Source organism: Ipomoea triloba, chromosome 3, assembly GCF_003576645.1.
Source record: "Ipomoea triloba cultivar NCNSP0323 chromosome 3, ASM357664v1".
NCBI lineage: Eukaryota > Viridiplantae > Streptophyta > Magnoliopsida > Solanales > Convolvulaceae > Ipomoea > Ipomoea triloba.
Genome location: NC_044918.1, coordinates 30269145 through 30292231, shown reverse-complemented (window position 1 = coordinate 30292231; position 23087 = coordinate 30269145). Strand labels below are relative to the sequence as shown.

Below are 23087 nucleotides of genomic sequence, written 5' to 3'. Positions count from 1 at the left end.
TTTTTTTTTTGGGGGGGGGGGGGGGGGGGGGGGGTAAATGTAAACTTTTTATAAATCAATATACATGAATATATACATGGTAGAATCCCGGACTAGTCCAAGTATGGAATACAAATACACTGGTTACAGCTAACCAATACTCAAACAAAATAAATCACAACGCTCCTGAATGTCTAGCTAAATGATCTGGGCGTTGGACAAATTGTCAAAAGGATGATTGCTAGCTGTTTCCTTAATGAATCATGAGAAATAGGCCAGGGGTTCATCCTAAATCTACAACAAAGAAGAGCGGGAGTTGGGCATACCCGGAATCACTGCTCCTTAATTAGCTTCTTCATTATAGATAGTATTGCATGCATTTAATTTGGAAATACAAGATGAATTGAATATAATATAATATAATATAATAGATTAGAACTCAAAAAGTTGTTGTTGTCTGCCACCTCCGATCCGCCGGAAGTTCTAACAAGATCAGAGATATCGCCAGGCTCAGATAGCTATATCTTGAGAAGAGAATCTATCCAACAACTGCAAGGACAACTCAAGAAGTGGAAAAAGCTTACTGCCACCAACAAGCCGTCAACAAATTAGAGAATCTTGTTGCTGCAAACATAAGGGATAGATGCCACAACCTCTCGGCATTCTTCATGGCAAAAGCTGGACACAAACAATCAATTTGAAAAAAAATAAATTGTGATACTCAAAAGTCATTGTCTTTGTTCAATGGCAGTTCAGAGACAATACCAATGAAGCGGTTCGTAATTCCTACGGAGTATCTCGCACACCAGCTTTTCGCAACTGCACTATTTTTACTTTCAAATTAAAGTTTTTGTTTTCGTTTCTTTGAATACACATAAATGGGATGAAGATGGCGTTAAGTGGTTAAGGGGAGAGAAGGAATATTTAATAGGAGAGTAATTGACAAATATAGCCTCCTAAACAAACTTATTTACAAAATTTATAATTATTTAACTCCAAAGGACTAAATATGACACACTATGGACAATTGAGGGATTAAGTTTGTTCAAATCAATTGATAGGGACCAAATTTTCAAACGTAAAACAATTCAGGGACCAAAAACGCTATTTTCCCAAAATATGATAGTCATGACTTTTTATCCCAATTAATTTAAATGATGTAGAATCTAACACATGAGGCTAAATTAGAAGAAAATCCATCAAGAAGTTTCAAAGACTATAACCAATCATAAATAGCCAGTTGATTATTTTTTTTGCAAAGTGCAACTTGCTTTGGGCATAAGAAAACATCCATTATGTTCCACGGTTCCACCAACTCTAGTTGTGGCCTATTACACATTACACATCTTTCATATCTAGACGCGTATGTTGGAAAAAATGGCAATAAATGACATTTTAAGTGGCTATTTTGTGGTATAAATATATGTAGGCTCCACATCCGATTTGGGTCGGGTCAAAGTGGATTCGGATTCTTCGTAGTGAGACGAAGAGATCGATATATTATACGCTCAAAATGGATAATGGGTGAATGAGAAATTGGTTCTCAAAGTAGACCCATTGAGATGGAAATTTGTGGGAAAAGCTTTAAGGAAAAGCATTTGTCCCACATTGGTTTGGGAAGAGGATTTCACCCACTATATATACAAGAGGCTTTTCTAAGCTAATTGACTTGTATGGCATAGAGGCTCTCTCTCGTGCGCAGGGGGGGTGCAAATCAAATCCCAAAATGAGTTCGAAAGGTTATGTCGAGTTTCCGAACGGCACGCCTTGGTCGTGCGAGACATCAGCGTGTATCGTACCTCGGCATGCGAAAATTGGTTGGCCTTGCGGGCATAAGTTATGCCGAATTTCCGAACGGCACACGCCTTAGTCGCGCGAGACATCACGAGCGATGTCTCGTGGCTTCCAGGGTAACTCGTAGTGATCTCCAGTAGCGACGTATCACTTCCATTGTGACCGTTCATAAGAATGACCTTTGGCATTAAGGAATTAATGTGATTAATCCTGCCATTATTTCTTATTAATGGACTGTTAGTGGGAAGTAAATTCGTGCTTAGTGAAAGGAGGTTACATGTGAGGAATTATTTCTTATTAATGGACTGTTAGTGGGAAGTAAATTCGTGCTTAGTGAAAGGAGGTTACATGTGAGGAATGAATGTTGTTAGTGGGAAGTAAATTCGTGCTTAGTGAAAGGAGGTTACATGTGAGGAATGAATGTCATTATTCAATGCTATTTGTCACATCCTCTACTATATATTTCCAGGTTGAGCAGGAGATTTACACAAGACGAAAATCAGTTTTCCTCCTCGAAACTCTGCTCCTCCTTCGTTCTAGCCACCTGTGTTCATCCCACGTTCTCGTTCGCCGGATCCAAGTTTGTGTGCTCAAACGGCGGATCGTAGTATGTTTTATCCTGGGAAACCTAGACCGCAACGCTCCAGCACCCCGGGAGGCGGTAAATAAGGTTTTAAGGACAGAGGCAACTCGACTCGTACTTACAACTAAGGTTTTAAGGACAGAGGCAACTCGACTCGTACTTACAACCACCGTTTTAAGGACAGAGGCAACTCGACTCGTACTTACAACCACCTCTAAAATCCGTTCTTCCCGTCCCTTGTATGCCAGGTTTATTTAACCTTTGTTGTAGGTTTAAATTCTTGGAATTTCGTGGAATTTCTTGTAATTCTTGTTGTTAGTGGATTTTCTATTTTTGTCCATTTTCTTGGGTATTTCGAGAATTGTTTCCAAACAAGACGCGTAGTGGGTGTGCCTTTATTTTTTGGTGTGCCTTTGACATCCATAATTGTGTGAAATATATTGTCAAACACATTCTTTTCTATATGCATCACATTTATATTGTGACGGAGCAAACTATTCTTCCAGTCGGGCAAATCTCAAAATATACTTTTTTTCTTCTAATTGTGTGATTGTCCAAACCCATCAATGCGATCAATTGGGCCATAAGTAATCTTTGAAAATTTTTTTACACTATTAAACAACTTATCTCCTGTAAAAAATTCTGGCGGTCTTGATTTCTCTACCCGTCATTTTACAAAAGCATCTTGATTTTTCTTCCATGAGTCAACATTCATTGTCGTCATGTTAAAGGCTCGTAAGTCTTGAGGTCAATAACAACTCCTACAATAGATTTAGACGAGAAAATAATCAAAAAGATAACATTTAACGCTTGTTTGTAATTTTTAATAAATTTGAAAAAATTATGATACTATAATGCCAAATTGTATGACGATTAATAAAAATAAACAAATTTTGATATAATCATCATAATGGTGATTTGGGTATTATAATTAGATAAAATTAATACAAATGTAAATATTTAAATATTTAATATTAAATTATCAAGTTATAAATATTTGAATATAATCACAATAAAATGCTTTCCATTATCAAAGAGGGATAAGAGCAACCCTACCAATGGTTCTTTCATGGGTTAATGTTAGAAAATTGCCAACAAAGCATGAGAGAAAAGAGGGGAGAGAATGCTATGAGTTCATCTGCAAGCATTGGTTCATAGCACACTAAGTTAGTCAGACATTTTTTTAACATTGGCTGTTGTGCGCGTTTTGCGCACAACAGCCGCCCATGCGGGCGCGTGCACTCGTATTAGGCGCGCCTGATACAATGCTTTATTATATATATATATATATATATATATATATATATATATATATATATATATATATTATATTTGTTTTATTTTTTTTCTTCCCCTCTAATTTTATCTTTCCTAATCATACTTACAATTATGTGACATTTTATGGTGAATTGAAATTCATTTTTGACTTTGCTACACTCTCCTACATTTACTATTCACACACATTCATTCAATTATGTGGCATTTTATGGTGAATTGAAATTTAAAATAAAATAAAATAAAAAAGAAACAATTGATCACAAAAAAACAACTGCATCAAGGAGCGACTATAAACTGTGTGGTTTTGTAGGGGTGGGATGGGAGCAATTGTTATGCTATGGACCATGGTTCATATTGCATTGTAAACCATGATACATAAATTCTGTACATTTAGTTAACATATTATGTACTTACAGTTAACCGTTTTTGTACATGTAAACAAATAACTTGATAATTGTTGACACATAATATGAAAACTATAGGTACTGAAACTATCTGACTAACAGAATGTGTTAACTACAGATACAGAATCTGAAATTTATTTTTGAATTAGGGTCTACATTCTACAATGCAAGATAGACCCCGGTCCATGATATAATTTGTTGGATGGGAAGGGGTTAACTGAAGGAGAAAAAAAAACGTGAGGGGGTTTAAGTGTAAGAAATTTGTGACTTGAGGGGGAAAAATTCAAAGTGTTGTTTTCTCTAAAGAGTACTCCGTTCCGTATTTATTTCCATAGAAATAAGAAATATAAACGGGGCGTTTGAAGGGAGAGGCAGGGTTGATTGAATTTATGGATAAGATTCATTTTTAGTGCCCAAAACAAACTGCCCAAACCTCTTTCCGCCATGGCTGGTCTCGCCAGCACCTTCACATTCAAACCCTTTCTCTCTAAACCCAATCCCCTCTCCCTTCCTTATCATCACACCACCCTCTTCACCCTCCGCCTCCGCTCTCCTACCTTCTTTCTCTCCACCTCCACCTCCACCGCCATCTCCGCCCGCTATGGCGGCCGTCGTCCTCGCGACTATGATGATGACGACGACGACGAAGCCCTTGATATCTCTTCCATCAGGTCTCAGTTTTTAAAAACTTCATTTCATTTTTTTCTTCAATTTTAAGGGAATGCGTTATGGAGTTCATGAAAAATGTGTATTTTATTTATTTATTTATTCCTTTATTATTGTGATGATTACTGAATTCTTATTTTTAGTTTAAAGTAATTTATTCAGTAGTTTCTCATTTACTTGGATTGTAAATATATGTTTATGATTATGTAGTTCCCTTTTGTGTTTACTGAATTCGGATAGGAATTGACAGTATGTTATACTTGTTTTCGTGTGGTGGCTTTCAATAGGTCAGACAAAGTCAGGCTTATAGATCAACAACAAAATATGGTTAGTTCTTTCGTAGCATGAATACTGTATTTCTTTTTGTAAGTGAGCAAACTATTAAATTGAGTTATCTTGTTTTGTTATGCAGGTTGGGATAGTGTCAAAAAGTGAAGCTGTTCAAAGAGCTGAGGATGCTGAACTTGATTTGGTATGTTCCTTACTCTGAAGTCCTAAACATTGGAGATGAAATTATTGCTCTCTTGTTAACAGGAAAGTATGAAAAGGAGATGAGATATATTACTTAATTGGTTGATCATCTTAAAGAGAAGCACCAACCCCATCCCTCCACTTCTTTCTAACATAGCTAGCAGCATCCTTGACATTCCTTCATTCTCTAGAAAATTACACTGGTTTCTAAAATAGTTAGCACCATTCTAGAAGATTCAAGATCAGTAGATTAACTGACATACAACTGCTATAAATGTGGGGTAATGCTCCTAATTGTAATGTAAGAGTGAAAGTGAGAATCAAGAGAGCAAGTAGTGGTGTGTGCTAGTAAAGTGATGTGAGTGTGTGGTGTAAGTGTTGGGAGGAATTAAATAAAGTGAGTGTAATTAGTATTCATTTCACTAAATAAAAGTCCCTTTGCTGTATAATCATTCATCAGATCATAAGACTTCTTGGATAAATGGTTTACTTATTAGATTTGATCTTATAGATCTTGGTGTTGGGTGTTAATGTTAACAGGAAATGTGCATAAATACTTATACTTGCTTTAACTTTCAAACATATTTTATTGCTGTCATTAAAAAAAACACTCCTTACTTTTCAAAAGAGGGCATATTTCATTGGTAAGATTGAAATTGAAATTCAGCATTCTTGGTGCCATATTTCACCATATGAAATATATCCTTTGGATTGTCTGTGATGTTTCCCTGAAATTTGGTAGGTTATTTTATCTCCGGAAGCAGACCCTCCTGTTGTTAGAATAATGGATTACAAGTAAGATGCACCTCTTTACTCTGGTTTCAGCTTTTGTAGGAAAAATGTAGGAGCTCACTAATTAGTTGCATTTGACATTGCATTGTCGTGTTTGGGACTGAGATATGCAACTGTTCTAATTCATAATGACCAAAATGTTGGCATTTCAAGTGATAAAATTATAGTAACCTATGTTTCCAGCATTATTAAATGTTTAAGATTATTAATATTTTGCTTTTCTCTATGTAGTAAATACAGATATGAACTGCAAAAGAAGAAAAAAGACCAGCAGAAGAAAAGTGCAGGTACATATAATTTCTTTTAACTTAATTTCTCAAGAAAAGTTTGGTTTTGGTCCCTTGACTATATTGACATCCTCAAAATTAGTCCTTGGCTTCAAAATTGCTCAATTGCAATCTTCTGACTTTTGTTGCAATATCAATTTTGATCCTTTTGTTAGTTTTTGGGGTTGAATCTGTTAATTCCAAGGACATCTAAATTTCTCATTTTATTTTTTCCAAATTGTCATTTAATTTAATTTATTGAGAAGATGAACATTAAAAAGTATTGTTATAGTTTTATTTTTGATTCAAATAAATAATGAACTAATTTTTTATTTTTTATTTTAAATTGACAGATTTTCAAAGCCAACTGCATAGTGTAGTAAATGGAAGATTAGACAAAATAAAAGATGGATTATTTCATCTATTATCAATTATAATATACACTCGAGGTCCAACAGGAGGCTTTTCTAAGACATTTGAAATCTTAATTAAAAGATTAAATTCTGAAAACAAGAAATAAAACAAAATACTGACTTTACAAAAATGTGATTGAATTTAATGGACTTAACCTAAAAACTAATGGAAAGACCAAAATTGATACTACCACAAAAGTCAGAGGATTATAAGTGGACAAATTCAAAGTTGAAAATTAATTTGAGAATGTCACTATAGCTGTGGACCAAAACTGAACTTTTCTCTAATTTTTAGTTAAATTTTACAATAAAAAATATTAGTGAAGTTTCGTTTGTTTTCAAAAAAATAAAATAAAATAAAATAAAAAATAAAAAAGAGAACTTTTTCTTACTAAAGAATTAATTTGGATGACAGCCAGCCGCATGGATCTGAAGGAATTGAAAATGGGGTAAGTTTCTCTGCCATGTTAACCTTAGAAATGCTATGATAATTATTTTTTGACTTTTAGTTTCATTGATTCTTTAATTTGCTTAGGTTGTTTTTATTGAATTGTTGCTTAGGATAAATTCACTCAAATCCCTTGACAATTGCACCTAAACCTATGCATTTGCATTAATTACACACTTACACCATGACCCTTTGAAGTTTAACTGGAGAGTCCACCTTGGTCCTTTTAAATTCTTCTTTCAATTAGATTCAATTGTTGGTGCTCTTCTATTATCTTTGACATTGAAATTAAGTCACTAGCAGTCTAGCATGCATAGTTGGCACACTTTTAGCCTAATGTTGTATCCCCTTTGTTTCAAAAATAAAAATAATAGGCATCAGTGCATCACTAACAAAGCTAAGCATGCTAGTGTCTCAATCCACAATTTTGCAAACATCATTGGACTACAATTATGGGATGGTAGGGAGTTAATTATTATTTCTGGTGAGGGTATAAAGAAGAGGATAAAGGGAAAACAAAACTAAAAAATGCACATATATTGAAATATCAAGAGTTTCAAGGGCATTTTGGAATTAAGATTTCAAATGTCTTAGAAGAGCCTCCTGTTGAACCTGGAGTGTATATTATAATTGATAATAGATGAAATAATCCCTCTTTTATTTTGTCTAATCTTCCATTTACTACATTATATAGTTGGCTTTGAAAATCTGTCAATTTTTTTATTCTTTAAATAATTGTCAATGATGGATTTCAATAATGCATTCGAAGAGATTTGTCTAGTCTGGAAAACTGTACAACACGATTACCCTGATCCCAGATTTCATTATTCATATTCAGTGTGGCAAAAAGTTTTAGAGCTTCTATCTAATTATCTTCTATCTTGTTGAACTACAATCAAATCCATAAAACTTGTTGCTTATTCAATTTGAATCTCTTGAATAACTCATAACGTATTTTTGTTTAACATTTGATTGGCAGTTACAACATTGATGTGCATGATTATTCTGTGCGATTGAAAGCTGCTCAGAAGTTTCTAAAAGAGGGTGATAAGGTTGCTTGCTATTTGAGGTTTTATGCATTTACCAGTTCACAGGCCCTCTAAATGTAGTATCAGAAATATTTTTGTACTTGTTATATATGAACCTAATTTCTTTGCAGGTGAAAGTTATTGTGAATTTAAAGGGCCGTGAGAATGAGTTCAGAAGTAAGGCTGTTGAGCTACTCAAGCAATTTCAAAATGATGTTGGAGAGGTACGTGGTGTTCTCCATTTTAACATGTTAAATGATACTGATGTTGAGAGATGCTAACTTTACTATTCATCTTAGTATCTTACAATACATAAGCTCCATTTAAATCATAAGATGAACATACACATAAAGTAGTGGTTAAGATGCTAATCTGAAGCAACTGGCTGCAACTAGTGGTGAAACTTGTATTATGACATTTGTAGTAGATTGGTGATCAATAAAAAGTGGAAATGGTGAGTGCAAGTGAACTAGACTCATTGCCTGTCTTTACTTGTATAAATAGGAACATCTTAAGTTAGGGAAATGAACTTGGAAAATTCTCTCAAATGAAGCCACATCTTCCACAGTTCATCAAGGAGGTTATTTATTTATTTTTATTTTTTAAATCCTGTGTCAATAAATTTATGAAACCCACTTGTTCCCCTACACAGAGACATGGAATTCTGATTTTGTGCTTGTTTGGCCCAAGTAAAGATAAAGACGCAAAAAGTTCATTTTTAGAAAGAGCTTATAAAACAGAACTTTTTCAATAATTTTTTTTAAATTTATTTAATATTTGGTAAGCACATTAGTTCTTATAAGTTTCTTAAACCAAAGTGCTCTTCTTGGAAAAACCTCAAATTAACGATTCTCAAAAAAAGAGGCAAATTGCCTCTTTATCTACTTCAAAAGCACTTGGTTAAAAACCATGTTTGGCCAAGTAGCTTGTAGTTCAATGGCACTTCTGTGAATCTCCCAAATAGGAGGTCACAGGTTCGAACCCCAGTGGGAGCATTGACTTTTTGTGCTTCAATAGGTTGAGAAGGTATGTATGGACAGATACTACATTGTAATAGAGTTAGTAGTACTCAAACAAAATAAAAAAGAAAGATAAGAGGCAATAAACTGCTGGCTAAACAAGCACTTAGTAGTAGTTCATTCTGGCAAAGTACACATAATATAGGGTGGCCCATTTGAGAAGACTTTTTCCTTTCCTTAATGCTGATTGAGATGCCCAAATAAAATTGACTAAGCCTTAATTGCAATCTAATATGATCTGTTTCTTGTAATCCTACATATCCAAGTTGGCATTCTCATCTACATGACAACTATCTCATGGGCATTTTTTTCTTTGCCGCCCAATACTTTCTGCCATATAGTATAGCAAACCTAGTTAGTATGCTGTATAACTTGCAAATTTCAGTTTTACAGTAACATAAAATAGTGGCCGACTTCTTCCAACTTGCCTCAATCTTATGATTATTATATACCAAAGTTGCAGAACCACATACACTCAGGAACATTCATTTTTTCCAATGTCACTCCTTTATTTCCTTTAGTGCTAGTGGCATTAAAATTTAAGTGTACATATTCAGTTTTTTTACTACTCATGCCTCTTACCTTCTAGTGTAGGCTCCATAATTCCAACTTGCGTTTAATCCCTCTTCTATTATGAGCAAGTCTTAATCATATGCAAAGAGCATGCTCTATGCAGACTTGATAAGTTACATGTCTATTGGTCAATATTTAATTTTGCCAAGAGAACAGGTGTTTCAAGGGATATACACATCCTTCTTCAATGACTGACAATTTTTACCCAAGAGAACAGGTGCTGAATTATTGAAATTAAAAAGCCTATTGTAACCCTAGTTTAACCTAGCCCGTTAGTTAGGTCCATTATACCCCTATATAAGCTTGTCTAACCTCCTTAACTTTCGGTCTTGTGGTGAAACTTGAAGGATTCTTTTTCTTTTGGGTTCTGTTGCTGACTTGCTGAGCTTCTTTCCCAAAGGGTACTCAATTTTGGCATTGTCATGTTTGCTTGTGCTTCTATGTTATTTTTGGTTTGCCATATTTATTCCCTGAAGGTGTTCAATTTTGGCACTATAATATTTTATTTCTGGCCTTTTAATTAATATTTCCAATAAACTATCAGGAAATGCTGACATAAAAAACCAACTATTTTTCTTTTTTTTTTTTTTCTCTTCATCATTATGTGTGTCTTCTCATTGATATTGGCTAGATATATCCCTTTGTTTCAGCAGATACCTTTAGTTATCCTTTGGAAGCACTCTTGTACCCTACTTAAATTAGTTTCTCTTCTTGATCATTTGTATATACTGAGTCACGTCATCGTTCTTTCTTGTGCTGATTATATATAGTTTGATAACTCACCTGTTTTAGTCTGTCTTACTGTTCTGTCTTCTTGTGCACATCACAGCTTGCTACTCTGGAGGGAAAGAATTTCAATGACCGGAACATGTTTATCATTCTGGTTCCGAATAAAGCTATTGCACAGAAAGCTCAAGAACAGCCGAAGAAAAAGGAGAAATCAGCAACTGAAGTCTCTGCTGGTGTTTGATTATGAATGATAGTAAGAACTTGAACCTTACTCAACCCTGAGACTTACCAGGATCTCATTCTCATGTATAAAATTAATGTTGTACAATACAACATTATATGTGCATTATTATGTATATTTGTGGCATGCAGCTTTTGGCCTTTAATTTTGTAGTAACATTTTGATAGGATGAAACAAATTATTTATACTTGAAGAGGCTGATACTTGTTTTTCAACATTTTGCACTGGCCAATTTGAGGTTATGATTATGAATGAATTTGTAATTGTGGTATATGATTTTGGAATAACATGTAAGGCTGTGATCTTCAGTTTACATGGGATCCCTTTGTTAAAGCTTATATATTTAGTTTAGATTAGATAGTTGGGATTATGGATTAAGGGTGTGTTTGGAAACTCGGGAAATCATTTTTCGGGTTTCCTGTGTTTGACTGTTTTGTAAGGTGGAAAATTTAAAGTCTGGAAAATAAGGCTTTTTTTTGAGTAGGAAAACAAGGCTTTGGACAATGAAAAATAGACATTTTTTAGAAAAAAATGGCTTTCCCTTTTTTGGGGATGTTGACTTCCTTCTTGGCTTTGGTCTGCAACCACCTGCCATTGTCGTCCAGGCACCTTTCCAACAAGGCACAACCACCAGCCACCATCGTTTAGCAGCCACAAGTGCACCGGTTGCTTCTTCTCGGTTGTTTAAACAACAAATTTGAGTGTTCGATCAAACGCCAACGGGTTGAAATGTAACCAAAACCACTAAGACAGTTTTTTAGAATGTAATCGAACATCGGAAAAGAAAATGTTTTTTGGAGAATGATTTATTTTGCAGAAGTCATTTTTCTTGATTTCCAAACACATCTTAAAGAGAGCATTCCGTTTCTGGCCACTCGACGTGAAATAATAAATGGATTTAAAAACTTGACCCCTCAACTCGATTATAGTACTAGTGATGTGGAATAAATGGATCAAAACATTAATTTTAGTTGTATGGCAAAAATGCATTATGAGATGTGCACTGTACTTTAGCTCATTTAAATTAATAATTACATAAATAAGTTGAAATAGTTTGTGGATTATTTGTAGTTTATAATAAACTCTTAGGTCCTGTTTGGTAAATGGCTGTTGGCTGATTGGGTTGGCTGTTTGGGTTAGAAGGTATGATTTGTTAATAATATTAGCCGATTGTAAAAAGTTGGCTGATTGGGTTGGCTGTTAGCTGATAGCTGTTTGGTATAAAATTTTTTCTCAAAAAGCTAATTGAAAATGCTACTTTGAGTAGCCTTTTGAATTTTAGTATTTTAGAGTTACAAAAAACTTATTAACCAAACAACTAATAGGGATCAAATAAGCCAAAATTGGCTAATAGGCTGATTATTTACTAAACAGGGCCTTAATGAAAGATAAAACTTTATTTGAAAGGCATTTTTTAATAAGATAAAGCTCTATAAGCTAGTCTAAAATTTACTTTTGGCTCTAATAAACTACATCTTCAATTCTCTCTAGGGTTAAGGGTTTTACCAATGCTCTCAACCGTGCATTTGTTGGACAGCCCCTTCAAGTCACCTTTGGAAGAGGATGATCTCCTGGAGCAAATTATGAAGATAAAGGTAGATTTAGCTGATATATATATATATATATATATATATATATATATATATATATATATATATATATATATATATATATATATTTTGGGGTTCAGTCGCGGAAGAGGTCTCAGGTGAAGTTATGCAGTTAGATTTGTGTCGTTGATCAAATCTAGATCAACGGTTAAAATCAATGAAATTTATAAAACAAAAAAAAAAAACGCGCATCTAGAAGGGAGAAAAGCATAAGCTAAAAATGACGCACCTTGAGTGTTAAAATGACGCACCTTAAATCTTAACATTGCACACCTTTAGTTTATAACAATGGCGGCATGGCGCACCTTAAGAAGAAAAATCACGCACCTAAAGTTTTAGACCGACACACTTTAAGTTTAAAAAAAAATGCACTTAAGTTATCAGCTAAAGAACTGACGCACCTTCAAGCACAAAAACCATGCACCTTAAAAGAAAAATCACGCACCTTAAGTACAAAACATATACACCTTAAGCACTGAACTTACGCACCTTAAGTTCTCAACTACACTCACCTTAAGCACAAAAATCATGCACCTAAAGGCACACAACACACCTTAAGCACAATACCTACACACCTTAAGTTTGACCCATATAAAAAATGATTAAATTGCCGCCATGTTTTTTTCTTAACGTTGTTAATCCGAACGTTAATTTTGACAAGATCAATGACTCTCCTTTCATCACACAACTGCACCTGAACACTCCAACCGCATATATATATATATATATATATATATATATATATATATATATATATTTGAACACAACGGATTGTCCAAAAAACTCCCATGGATCCACACGTGTAAGGAAACCCTCGCTGGGAAGAGGTAGCTTAGTGAAAACAACAGTTTTGATAGTAAAAATTGGGATGTTTCCGACGATGAAAAAACGAACCTTAAATTTTCTGGCTAGCTGTTCCGCCCAATAGAAGTGCTTACAATTAGGGATGGCAATAGGTCTGGTGTGGATTGGGGAGGGCTACATCCATCACCCGACCTACCTTATATTTTCTCCACCCACCCCCACCCCCAACCCGCATCGGGTGGACTTTTTTAGAATCCATCCTCACCCCCACCGGGTGCGGGTGCCCACTCGGGTACCCACCACTTATCATCTTATTAATTTTTTTGAAAAATTAATATTTAAATTACTTACACATAATAAAATAAAAAAATTCATTAGTTATATTAAAACAAAAAATAATAAAAATATCCAAATATAATAACTAAATTGTTAATTTTTTTTAAAAAAAACTTAGTTGTTTAAATATAAAAATAGTAAAAAGTTATCAAAAGTTATAGAAACTTTGATAATAAACTACATACTAATACTTATTTTACTATTATATATATACATACACACACATGGTGGATCGGGTGGGGTTCTAGGCGGGTTTTGTACATAGAACCCGAATCCAACCCGATCCACCACCCACTATCACCCAAAAAAACCCGATCCATCGGGGTGGATATCCACGGGGCGGATTGAAATTGCCATCCCTACTTACAATGTAACGATAGAATTAGTGACGGTATTCGACGGTGAAAACTTTAGATACACTCATACACCCAAAAAAAATTGTTGATTCACAAGCTATACACATTCCCCCACCACAGTCCACAGCCCTACCTACAAAGGGTCAAATGGTGAAGCAAAAAAAGACATTGTTGGTCGACGTTTATTATATTGATGATTTATTTTTTTAGGGTAACTTTAGAATGAAGTTCTTGCAACCCAATTTTCTTCTGACACTACGCTAGAAAACCATGCGCTACGTACATCAACACACTGCCTTTGGTACGTGAATGGGACCAACACCAAACAATACTTTAAACAACAAAATCCCAAACTTTAATGTGTTCATAGCTAATAATATATGTTGAAATCAAATTAAAATTGTTAAGATGAAACGTTTAGCACTACGTTAAAAGTTATAACTCACAATTAAAGCACGTCTTTATTTCCTTAATATACTGTCACAACATTTTTGAGAGGCAGGGTGCTGAACTTGGCCCTTCACCAGCTTCCGTCCAACAATCCCCCTAACTACCAATTACTAGACTTGGTCCTTTACCGGCCTTGGATCAACAACAATGTTTTTTTTTCTCTTAACAAATTGATAAGAATAAGAAATGAATATTATTCTAATGTAAATTCCATCATTAAAAAAAACTTCCGGAAAAAAATAAATGAAATAGACAACCAACCAACCAAAAACTGGCAGAGAGGAATGGGCATGGGTATGTTGGTGGGTTGATACAGTAGGCAGTGGGGAGGCTTAACTTGAAGCTAAGGCAATGGGGACTCTACACCCAACTCACCTCCCTAAACATTGACACATTAGGTACAAGAAAGGCATTCAGAAAGAGACACTACAAAATATACATACATATTACCCTCCCATCCATATCCTTCCTTCTTTAAGATCACCTTACCATTCTCACCATTCACCATTCATTCACCCAAAGCTCCTCTCCTCCATTCTCTACCATGGAAGCCAGCGCGGGGCTCGTTGCTGGTTCTCATAATCGAAATGAGCTGGTTGTCATCCATGGCCATGAAGAGGTAAGTGTATATATATATATATATATATATTATATTGTGCATTATATATAACTTAACATGCATGGCATGCGAGATACTGGAGTACGTGCCCTCCAAAATCTAATAATACTCATAAATTTATTCCCATTCTGTAAAGTTCATGAAAATGAACTGCAAACAATCCAAGTTTTGTAAAATCTACAATTCATGGATTTGCCAAACTTGTGAAAAGGGAACTATATAATATAAAGCAAAGCATGATTACAATATAATCAATCTATATCCTTGCTGTATGTGGTTTTGAATAAAAGTTGAGATTTGGATGGAATTGAAGTTACAATAGTTGATGTTTGTGTTAACGTAACGTTGGGGCATGCAGCCTAAGGCATTGAAGGATTTGACTGGACAAGTTTGTGAGATATGTGGAGATGAAGTAGGGCTAACAGTGGATGGAGATCTGTTTGTGGCATGCAATGAGTGTGGTTTTCCGGCATGCCGCCCATGCTATGAGTATGAGAGAAGAGAAGGAACTCAACACTGCCCCCAGTGCAAGACCAGATACAAACGCCTCAAAGGTAATTATATATAAATACTATATGAGTTTGCAAAATTCATCAAATATCATGCATATTTTTGCCATTCTTCATTATCCAATTAATTTACTTCTTCAAAAGGGAGTCCAAGGGTGGAAGGAGATGAAGATGAGGAAGATATTGATGACATCGAGCATGAATTTAAGATTGATGATGAGAAAAATACAAACAGAAACATTGTTGAAACAATGCTTCATGGTAAGATGAGCTATGGAAGAGGACAAGAAGATGAGGACACTGTACAGTACCCTCCTGTCATAGCAGGCATGCGCTCTCATCCGGTAAGTAACAAATAAACCCTCATTTTACATGCTGCATGTAGAAAACAAAAAACAAAAACAAAAAAAAACAAAAAAAAAAAAAAAAGAGAAAGAATTCATCCAAAAATCCTTGCACACAGGTAAGTGGGGAATTCCCAATATCAAGTCACCCTAATGGAGATCAGCAGATGCTAGGATCATCTCTTCACAGAAGAATCCATCCCTATCCAATGTCAGAGCCTGAGAGTGCGAGGTGGGATGATAAAAAAGAAGGAAGCTGGAAAGAAAGAATGGATGAATGGAAAACGCAACAGTATGGAAATTTGGGAGCTGAACACGATGACTATGCTGATCCTAATATGGCCTTGTATGTATAAATCTTACGTGACAACCAATTTATTCTATGTAGAATCATAGACTGCAAAATAATTAATTAGGTATGGATGAAGAATGGGTAAGTGCAGTTCCATGCATTACTAACAAACATTGACGTGTGATCAAATATAGGGTGGATGAGGCAAGACAACCATTATCAAGGAAAGTACCAATTGCATCAAGCAAGATCAACCCTTACCGGATGGTGATTGTGGCCAGGCTGGTGATTTTAGCTCTCTTCCTCCGCTATCGAATCCTCAACCCTGTTCATGATGCCATTGGCCTCTGGCTAACTTCCATAGTATGTGAGATCTGGTTTGCCTTCTCCTGGATCCTTGATCAGTTCCCCAAATGGTTCCCCATTGACCGCGAGACCTACCTTGACCGTCTTTCTTTCAGGTGAGAGATATCTTTGATCTATACAAACCCATTAAAAGCAGTTAAAATGTTCGTATTTGAAATCACCAGAAGAGGCAGTGATAACAACAGATCATTAAAGAATAGGGGTATTATGTATCTTTGGGAAAACTCTAACAAATATTAAATATAAATTCCAATTCCAAATTAAGGAAAGGAATTGAATTCCTCCCAGCTATGATTTGAAGGGAAAGCTTTACAGTTCTAAAAGAATCATAATTCATAAAACTTGTGTGCAGATATGAGAGGGAGGGAGAACCAAATATGCTAGCTCCAGTGGATGTCTTTGTCAGTACAGTGGATCCCTTTAAGGAACCTCCTCTCGTTACCGCTAACACAGTCCTCTCAATATTAGCAATGGACTACCCAGTTGAGAAAATATCATGCTATATATCTGATGATGGTGCCTCAATGTGTACCTTTGAATCACTGTCCGAAACTGCTGAATTTGCCCGCAAATGGGTTCCCTTCTGCAAAAAGTTTGCCATAGAGCCACGAGCACCAGAGATGTACTTCTCTCAGAAAATAGATTACCTCAAGGACAAAGTTCAGGCAACATTTGTCAAGGATAGACGAGCAATGAAGGTACACACTTTTTCACTTTTTGAAACACTTCATCTCATTTCAGAGAGATATTTCTCAGTTGGCAATGACATATCTTTTGCATACAGAGAGAATATGAAGAGTTCAAGGTTAGAATTAATGCACTCGTTGCAAAAGCCACTAAAGTTCCTCCGGGAGGGTGGATCATGCAAGATGGAACACCTTGGCCAGGAAATAATACGAGGGACCATCCTGGCATGATCCAAGTTTTTTTGGGCCAAAGTGGAGGACCTGATGTGGAAGGAAATGAGCTTCCTCGCCTTGTTTATGTATCTCGTGAGAAGAGGCCAGGCTTCCAGCATCACAAAAAAGCTGGTGCTATGAATGCCCTGGTAAAGATAACTGCTTCTGTTATTTCAATGATCAAAACACAAGAATACAGCTTCTATAAACTTTTATGAATTATGAGATCTCCTATTTATGTGAGGCAAATTGCAGGTTCGTGTCTCTGGAGTTCTTACCAATGCGCCCTTCATGCTTAACTTGGATTGTGATCATTACTTAAACAACAGCAAAGCAGTGAGAGAAGCAATGTGTTTTTTGATGGACCAAACAATAGGAAGAAAAGTTTGCTATGTCCAGTTTCCTCAAAGATTTGATGGAATAGACAAGCACGATAGATATGCAAACAGAAACACAGTCTTCTTTGATGTAAGATCTTACAGGAAAAATTCAATTCTAATATTTTCCTGATTCTTTATGTTTCTTTCACCTAGTACAGTATTATATTTAACTTATGAACCTGTTCTACGGTTTTGGCCACTTAGATGCTTATCTCTAATTCATGACCAGATTAACATGAAAGGCCTAGATGGAATACAAGGCCCTGTATATGTCGGTACAGGATGTGTTTTTAGAAGACAAGCTTTATATGGATATGACCCTCCAAAGCGTGCTAAGCGTCCAAAAATGGTGAGCTGTGACTGTTGCCCATGCTTTGGACGCAGAAAAGCACTTGAGAATTATACTAAACATGGAGTAAATGGCGATGCTGCAAATGTTGAAGGTTTCTTATAGTTTTTCCTTTCTACTATTTTCTGAAAACTTCTCTAGATTAACTTCATATTACTAAGGGATCTCTAATTGTTTCACACTTAGGATTTAATGATGATAAGGAGGTACTGATGTCTGAGATGAATTTTGAAAAGAAGTTTGGACAATCAGCAATATTTGTGACCTCAACTTTGATGGTTGATGGTGGTGTACCACCTTCATCAAGCCCTGCAGCTTTACTCAAAGAAGCCATCCATGTGATCAGTTGTGGCTATGAAGACAAGACAGAATGGGGAACTGAGGTACAAAAAAAGAAAGTCAATCTCACTGTATATGTGCATGCTAGTAATCATAAGATTCTCTAACGTATTGGTCCCAATGGCCATTACAAATACAGTTAGGTTGGATTTACGGTTCAATCACAGAGGATATCTTAACGGGTTTCAAGATGCATTGTCGTGGCTGGAGGTCAGTCTACTGCATGCCCAAATTGGCCGCATTCAAGGGTTCAGCTCCCATCAATCTATCAGATCGTCTAAACCAAGTCCTTCGTTGGGCTCTTGGTTCAGTTGAGATATTTTTCAGTCGGCACAGCCCAGTTTGGTATGGCTACAAGGGAGGAAAGCTCAAGTGGCTTGAGCGATTTTCATATGTCAACACAACTGTCTATCCTTTCACATCCTTACCTCTCCTAGCCTACTGTACTCTCCCTGCCATCTGCTTACTCACTGGAAAATTCATTATGCCAGAGGTAAAACATATTTCTTCAGTCATATTTACCAATTAACAGCTGGGATATTCTATGTTTATTGAACTAGATGTTATATATGATTGATTCAGATAAGTACCCTCGCAAGTCTCTTCTTCATCGCTCTTTTCCTCTCAATCTTTGCTACGGGCATTCTAGAGCTTAGGTGGAGTGGTGTTAGCATTGAGGAATGGTGGAGAAATGAGCAGTTCTGGGTTATTGGAGGAATATCTGCTCACCTCTTTGCAGTTGTACAAGGTCTTCTGAAGGTTTTGGCTGGAATAGATACCAACTTCACTGTCACATCTAAGGCAGTAGATGATGAGGAATTTGGAGAACTATACACCTTTAAATGGACAACACTCCTAATCCCGCCCACAACAATCCTAATAATCAACCTAGTTGGGGTTGTGGCTGGAATCTCTGATGCCATAAACAATGGTTCCCAATCTTGGGGTCCCCTCTTTGGAAAGCTCTTCTTTGCTTTCTGGGTTATTGTTCATTTATACCCATTCCTTAAAGGTCTTATGGGTCGGCAGAACAGGACACCAACCATTGTTGTTATATGGTCAGTACTCTTGGCTTCCATCTTTTCTTTGCTATGGGTTAGAATTGATCCGTTTGTGCTAAAAACCAAGGGACCTGATGTCAAGCAATGCGGACTCAACTGCTGAGTTATATTTCTATACTTTATTTTGAAAGTCATGCTCTTTGGAGAATACATGTAAATTTTTTATGTATCAAAATGTAAGACCCATCAATGTGGAGTTGAAGATGAAAGAATAAACCAGCATGAAAAGTTTTGTCAAGCATAAGAATTTGCACTCAATCATCATGTGTCAAATGGAAGAATTAAATATCTGATGTACTTCAATTTTTCTGCAGTTTAGAGATATCAAGAATTCTAGTGTAATCAATATTTGACATTTAAGTCATATTTTCTTTGGAAACCAAATTAAGCTGAGAGTACTTTGTACCTCATGGTTCTAGTATGGGAAATATCTTCAAATTGTACTACTTTGAAGCCGCTTACAGAGTCAGCAGATGATAATCAACTGGCCACCTGAGCAAAATTTCATCTGGGAAAACTTAGATTGAACCTAAAAAATACATAAACAATGAAAAATTTTATAATTATGTACTTGGTGGGTTTTGCATACCTAATTCTAGACCATGATATTTGGCAATATTATTGAATAACATTGCATAAAGTTATGCACACATTTGTCTTATACAATACTGCTAATAGTGCTTGTAAATGGAAAGTAATTCATCAGAATTCACTCATTCAGCACAGAGATTCAGCTTGATAGAAATTTGTCTGATATTTCTTTCAGTTGGTTTTTTGGAACTAAACATTTAGATACCATACAATAAGATGTAGGCGTTCTACCAAAAAATGAAAGTATTTACTGAAATCAATAGGCTAGTTTAGAAACAACTGACCACCAGTACCACACTAGAGTATGAAAAATAGGAATTCCAGAAACTTTGGTCAGTTGGTCTAACATTTATCCTATCCAAAACATGGTCACATGGAACAAAAGAATTTAGCAAAGTATAGTGAAGATAACCAGGAAAGAAAGCAGGGTCCTGCAGAAAAGAAAAAAAGAAGAGAAAAAGAAAAAGCATAGTTAGATGTCTTAGATCAACATGAAGTCCCAAGTTAGAAATTGCACTCTGTACTTTCTTCCTTTACACTAAACTGCCCCTATGGTGTATCTCTTAATAAGAATTAAATTTATTTCATGAACATAGTGGAACTGTGTGAAAAAAGATCACTCCAATACCACACAGAAGTCGTTATTCATTTGTCGATCTTGTCTTTCTGGGATGAGGCAAGATATAGAAAGACAACTAAGTTTTATCACGAGAGCAGTGGAAATAACAATTCTTCTTAGGTTGTAGCATACTAAAAATGATATATTTGCATAGATGAGAAGAGCTTACTTTGCATTTTAAGATGGCTTGAATCTCAATTCCTCTAATATCAAAATCATCAATGGTATGAACATCTGCAGATTCCAATCCTCTTAAGAGTTCAAAAGAGAGAAAGACTCTTTCACCAATAATCTCCACAAGAACATGTTCCATCTTTGAAATGGTGAAACCTATTGGCATCCCTCACAACAATAACTCTCCCAGTGATCTTGGAAATAAATTTAGTGAAATTATGGCAATCAATGCAGACCCTTAGGTTCTTGATTATCCTGATCTCAGTTCCTGGTTCAGAAGTTATAAGCCCAAACGAAATGGCTAGCTTCTCACTATGAACTTTAACCATTAACTCCTTTTCCTCCTCTTCCACATCATGCAATGCTATGCTGGTCTCCGCCTGAAATCCAGCCTCCCTCATCTTTTCCATCAATTCCTCGAGCTTTGCATAAATGGCAGAAGATTGAGGGTGTGATTGGTCACTAGATTTAAAGACATATGGGTGGCCATCAACTTCAATTAGAGTACATCCGGGGATCTTAGCTAGCTTTCTCTTTTTAACCATTTGCCTTACTGAAGCAGCCTGAGGATAGTTGCGGTCTGCAGAATATATATTTGATAGAAGTACATAGTACCCAACATTCTCAGTATCCAATTCAAACAACTTTTCAGAGGCCAATTGAGCAAGATTAGAGTCCTTGTGGATCATGCAAGCAGCTAACAGAGCACCCCATTCTGCTGGACCAGGCTCCACAGGCATCTTGTTTATGAAGTCCAGGGCCTTTTCTAGTTTCCCAGCTCGACCTAAGAGGTCTACCATGCAAGCATAATGTTCAGACAAGGGCTTAATGCCATGATTATGAACCATGGAATAGAAAACATTCTCACCTTCTACTACCAAACCAGCATGACTGCAAGCATAAAGTAGAGAAAGAAAAGTAACTCCGGTTGGGTGAACTCCAGAACCAAGCATTTTATCAAAGAGCATTAATGATTCACGGCCATATCCATGTAGGCCATAACCAGAAATCATGGCATTCCAAGTGACTACATTTTTCTCCAGCATAGCATCAAATAATTGCCGAGCCTTGTCAATGCTTCCACACTTTGCATACATGTCAACTAAAGCAGTTAGAACATAAATGTTGGACTCAAAATTCTCCTTGTTTATCAATTCATGGACCCATTTTCCAATGCTTAGAGCTCCAAGTTGAGCACAAGCTGAAAGTATACTTGTGATTGTGACAGGATTGGGATGGATATCTAACTTTTGCATTTCAAGAAAGAGAGAAATTGCCATTTCTGTCAGACCATTTTGTGTATATCCCGATATCATAGCATTCCAAGAAGCCAAACTTTTCTCTGGGGATTCATTAAATAGCTGCCTAGCTGATTCGATTTCATTCAGGCGACAATAAACCGTAGTCAGTGCAGTAGAAACTGATGGATTTGTAATCATCCCTGTTTTCAAACAAAGACCATGTATTGAACAACTAAGATCTAGATGACCAAATGGAAAATACACTGGAATCAAACCAACAATAGTGCTAGATTTAACTTTCTGCTCTGAAAGAAGCAATTTATTGAATAGCCTCACCGAAGATTCAATCTCACTGTTACAGGAAAACCCAGCAATCATTGCATTATATGAAATCAAATCTGGTTTTCTAATTTGTTCAAACAACATCTCTGCAGTTTTAACATCCCCACATTTTGAATAGGCTGAAATCAACCCTGTAATCACATAATCATGAAAATGATACCCAGCCTTTACAGCCAGGCAATGAACCATCATCCCCAGCCTCAATGCCTGCAGCTCAGCCACAGCTGTAAGAACTACTGACAACGTAGTAGAATCAAATGGAGTCCCACTCACAACCATATTGCGAAAAACCCGAACTGCGTCATCAAAACAACAATTCCTCGCCAGCCCAGAGACCATGGTGTTCCAAACCACAGTATCCGGACCAGTAATTCCATCAAACACCTTGCACGCATGACCAATTCTCTCGAAATTCATATACATATCCACCAAAGCAGACCCAACAAACAAATCCGAGCCATACCCGGAAACGATTGCATGCCCATGGAGCAACACCCCAAACTTCTCATACCCAGATGAAGAAACACCCGAAACAACGAACGAGTACGTGAAATTATCGGGTATAAGTTTCGTTTTCCCGCGAAGGCGGAGGTACATGGAGAGAGAATCAAAGGGCGAGTTGTTCTGAGAGAACCCTCTGAGGATAACATTGTAGAGAAATAGATCAGGAGGGCTGATGCAATTGAAGGCGTTGAAGATGAGCTTGGCATGAGCTATGGCAT

The 23087-nt window shown here is 36.1% G+C and overlaps 3 protein-coding genes across 6 annotated transcripts in view; 2 read left to right on the top strand and 1 right to left on the bottom strand.

The window, feature by feature from the left end:
- Positions 1-4395: 4395 nt before the first annotated feature.
- LOC116013536 (translation initiation factor IF3-4, chloroplastic-like) lies at positions 4396-10955 on the top strand. The gene is made up of 9 exons (XM_031253349.1): positions 4396-4709; positions 4992-5031; positions 5117-5176; positions 5918-5970; positions 6199-6254; positions 7062-7095; positions 8074-8146; positions 8254-8346; positions 10544-10955. The coding sequence occupies exons 1-9, from the start codon at positions 4483-4485 to the stop codon at positions 10682-10684; spliced, it is 777 nt and encodes a 258-aa protein (XP_031109209.1). The 5' UTR covers positions 4396-4482; the 3' UTR covers positions 10685-10955.
- A 3512-nt stretch (positions 10956-14467) lies between these two features.
- Positions 14468-23087, bottom strand: part of LOC116012219 (pentatricopeptide repeat-containing protein At4g30700) — an 8810-nt gene continuing 190 nt past the window's right edge. Inside the window, exons 1-6 of one of the 4 annotated variants that reach the window (XM_031251712.1) lie at positions 21651-23087; positions 20778-21575; positions 19805-19927; positions 16903-17415; positions 16266-16483; positions 14468-14832 (exon numbers count right to left, since the gene is read on the bottom strand). The exon at positions 21651-23087 is cut by the window's right edge and continues 190 nt beyond it. In XM_031251712.1, the coding sequence (XP_031107572.1) occupies positions 20890-21575; positions 21651-23087 (2123 nt within the window). In that variant the 3' untranslated portion in view covers positions 14468-14832; positions 16266-16483; positions 16903-17415; positions 19805-19927; positions 20778-20889. Of the gene's footprint in view, positions 14833-16265; positions 16484-16902; positions 17416-19804; positions 19928-20127; positions 20421-20777 lie in introns of those variants that run through there. The other 3 variants (XM_031251709.1, XM_031251710.1, XM_031251711.1) reach the window with 3 other exon arrangements.
- LOC116012218 (cellulose synthase A catalytic subunit 7 [UDP-forming]-like) lies at positions 14725-19740 on the top strand. Its single transcript, XM_031251708.1, has 12 exons — positions 14725-14859; positions 15218-15413; positions 15513-15712; positions 15832-16058; positions 16199-16465; positions 16723-17068; positions 17155-17418; positions 17525-17737; positions 17879-18092; positions 18185-18381; positions 18477-18830; positions 18920-19740. The coding sequence occupies exons 1-12, from the start codon at positions 14785-14787 to the stop codon at positions 19499-19501; spliced, it is 3135 nt and encodes a 1044-aa protein (XP_031107568.1). The 5' UTR covers positions 14725-14784; the 3' UTR covers positions 19502-19740.

What these genes read in the sequence shown, in the direction of transcription:
- LOC116012218 (XM_031251708.1), top strand. Translation starts at nt 14,785, where the DNA reads ATGGAAGCCAGCGCGGGGCTCGTTGCTGGTTCTCATAATCGAAATGAG. An exon ending in GCTGATCCTAATATGGCCTT is followed by an intron (nt 16,059 to 16,198) that starts GTATGTATAAAT and finishes GATCAAATATAG; the next exon opens with GGTGGATGAGGCAAGACAAC. An exon ending in CGATGCTGCAAATGTTGAAG is followed by an intron (nt 18,093 to 18,184) that starts GTTTCTTATAGT and finishes TTTCACACTTAG; the next exon opens with GATTTAATGATGATAAGGAG.
- LOC116013536 (XM_031253349.1), top strand. Translation starts at nt 4,483, where the DNA reads ATGGCTGGTCTCGCCAGCACCTTCACATTCAAACCCTTTCTCTCTAAA. An exon ending in AGGATGCTGAACTTGATTTG is followed by an intron (nt 5,177 to 5,917) that starts GTATGTTCCTTA and finishes GAAATTTGGTAG; the next exon opens with GTTATTTTATCTCCGGAAGC. An exon ending in CCAGCAGAAGAAAAGTGCAG is followed by an intron (nt 6,255 to 7,061) that starts GTACATATAATT and finishes TTTGGATGACAG; the next exon opens with CCAGCCGCATGGATCTGAAG.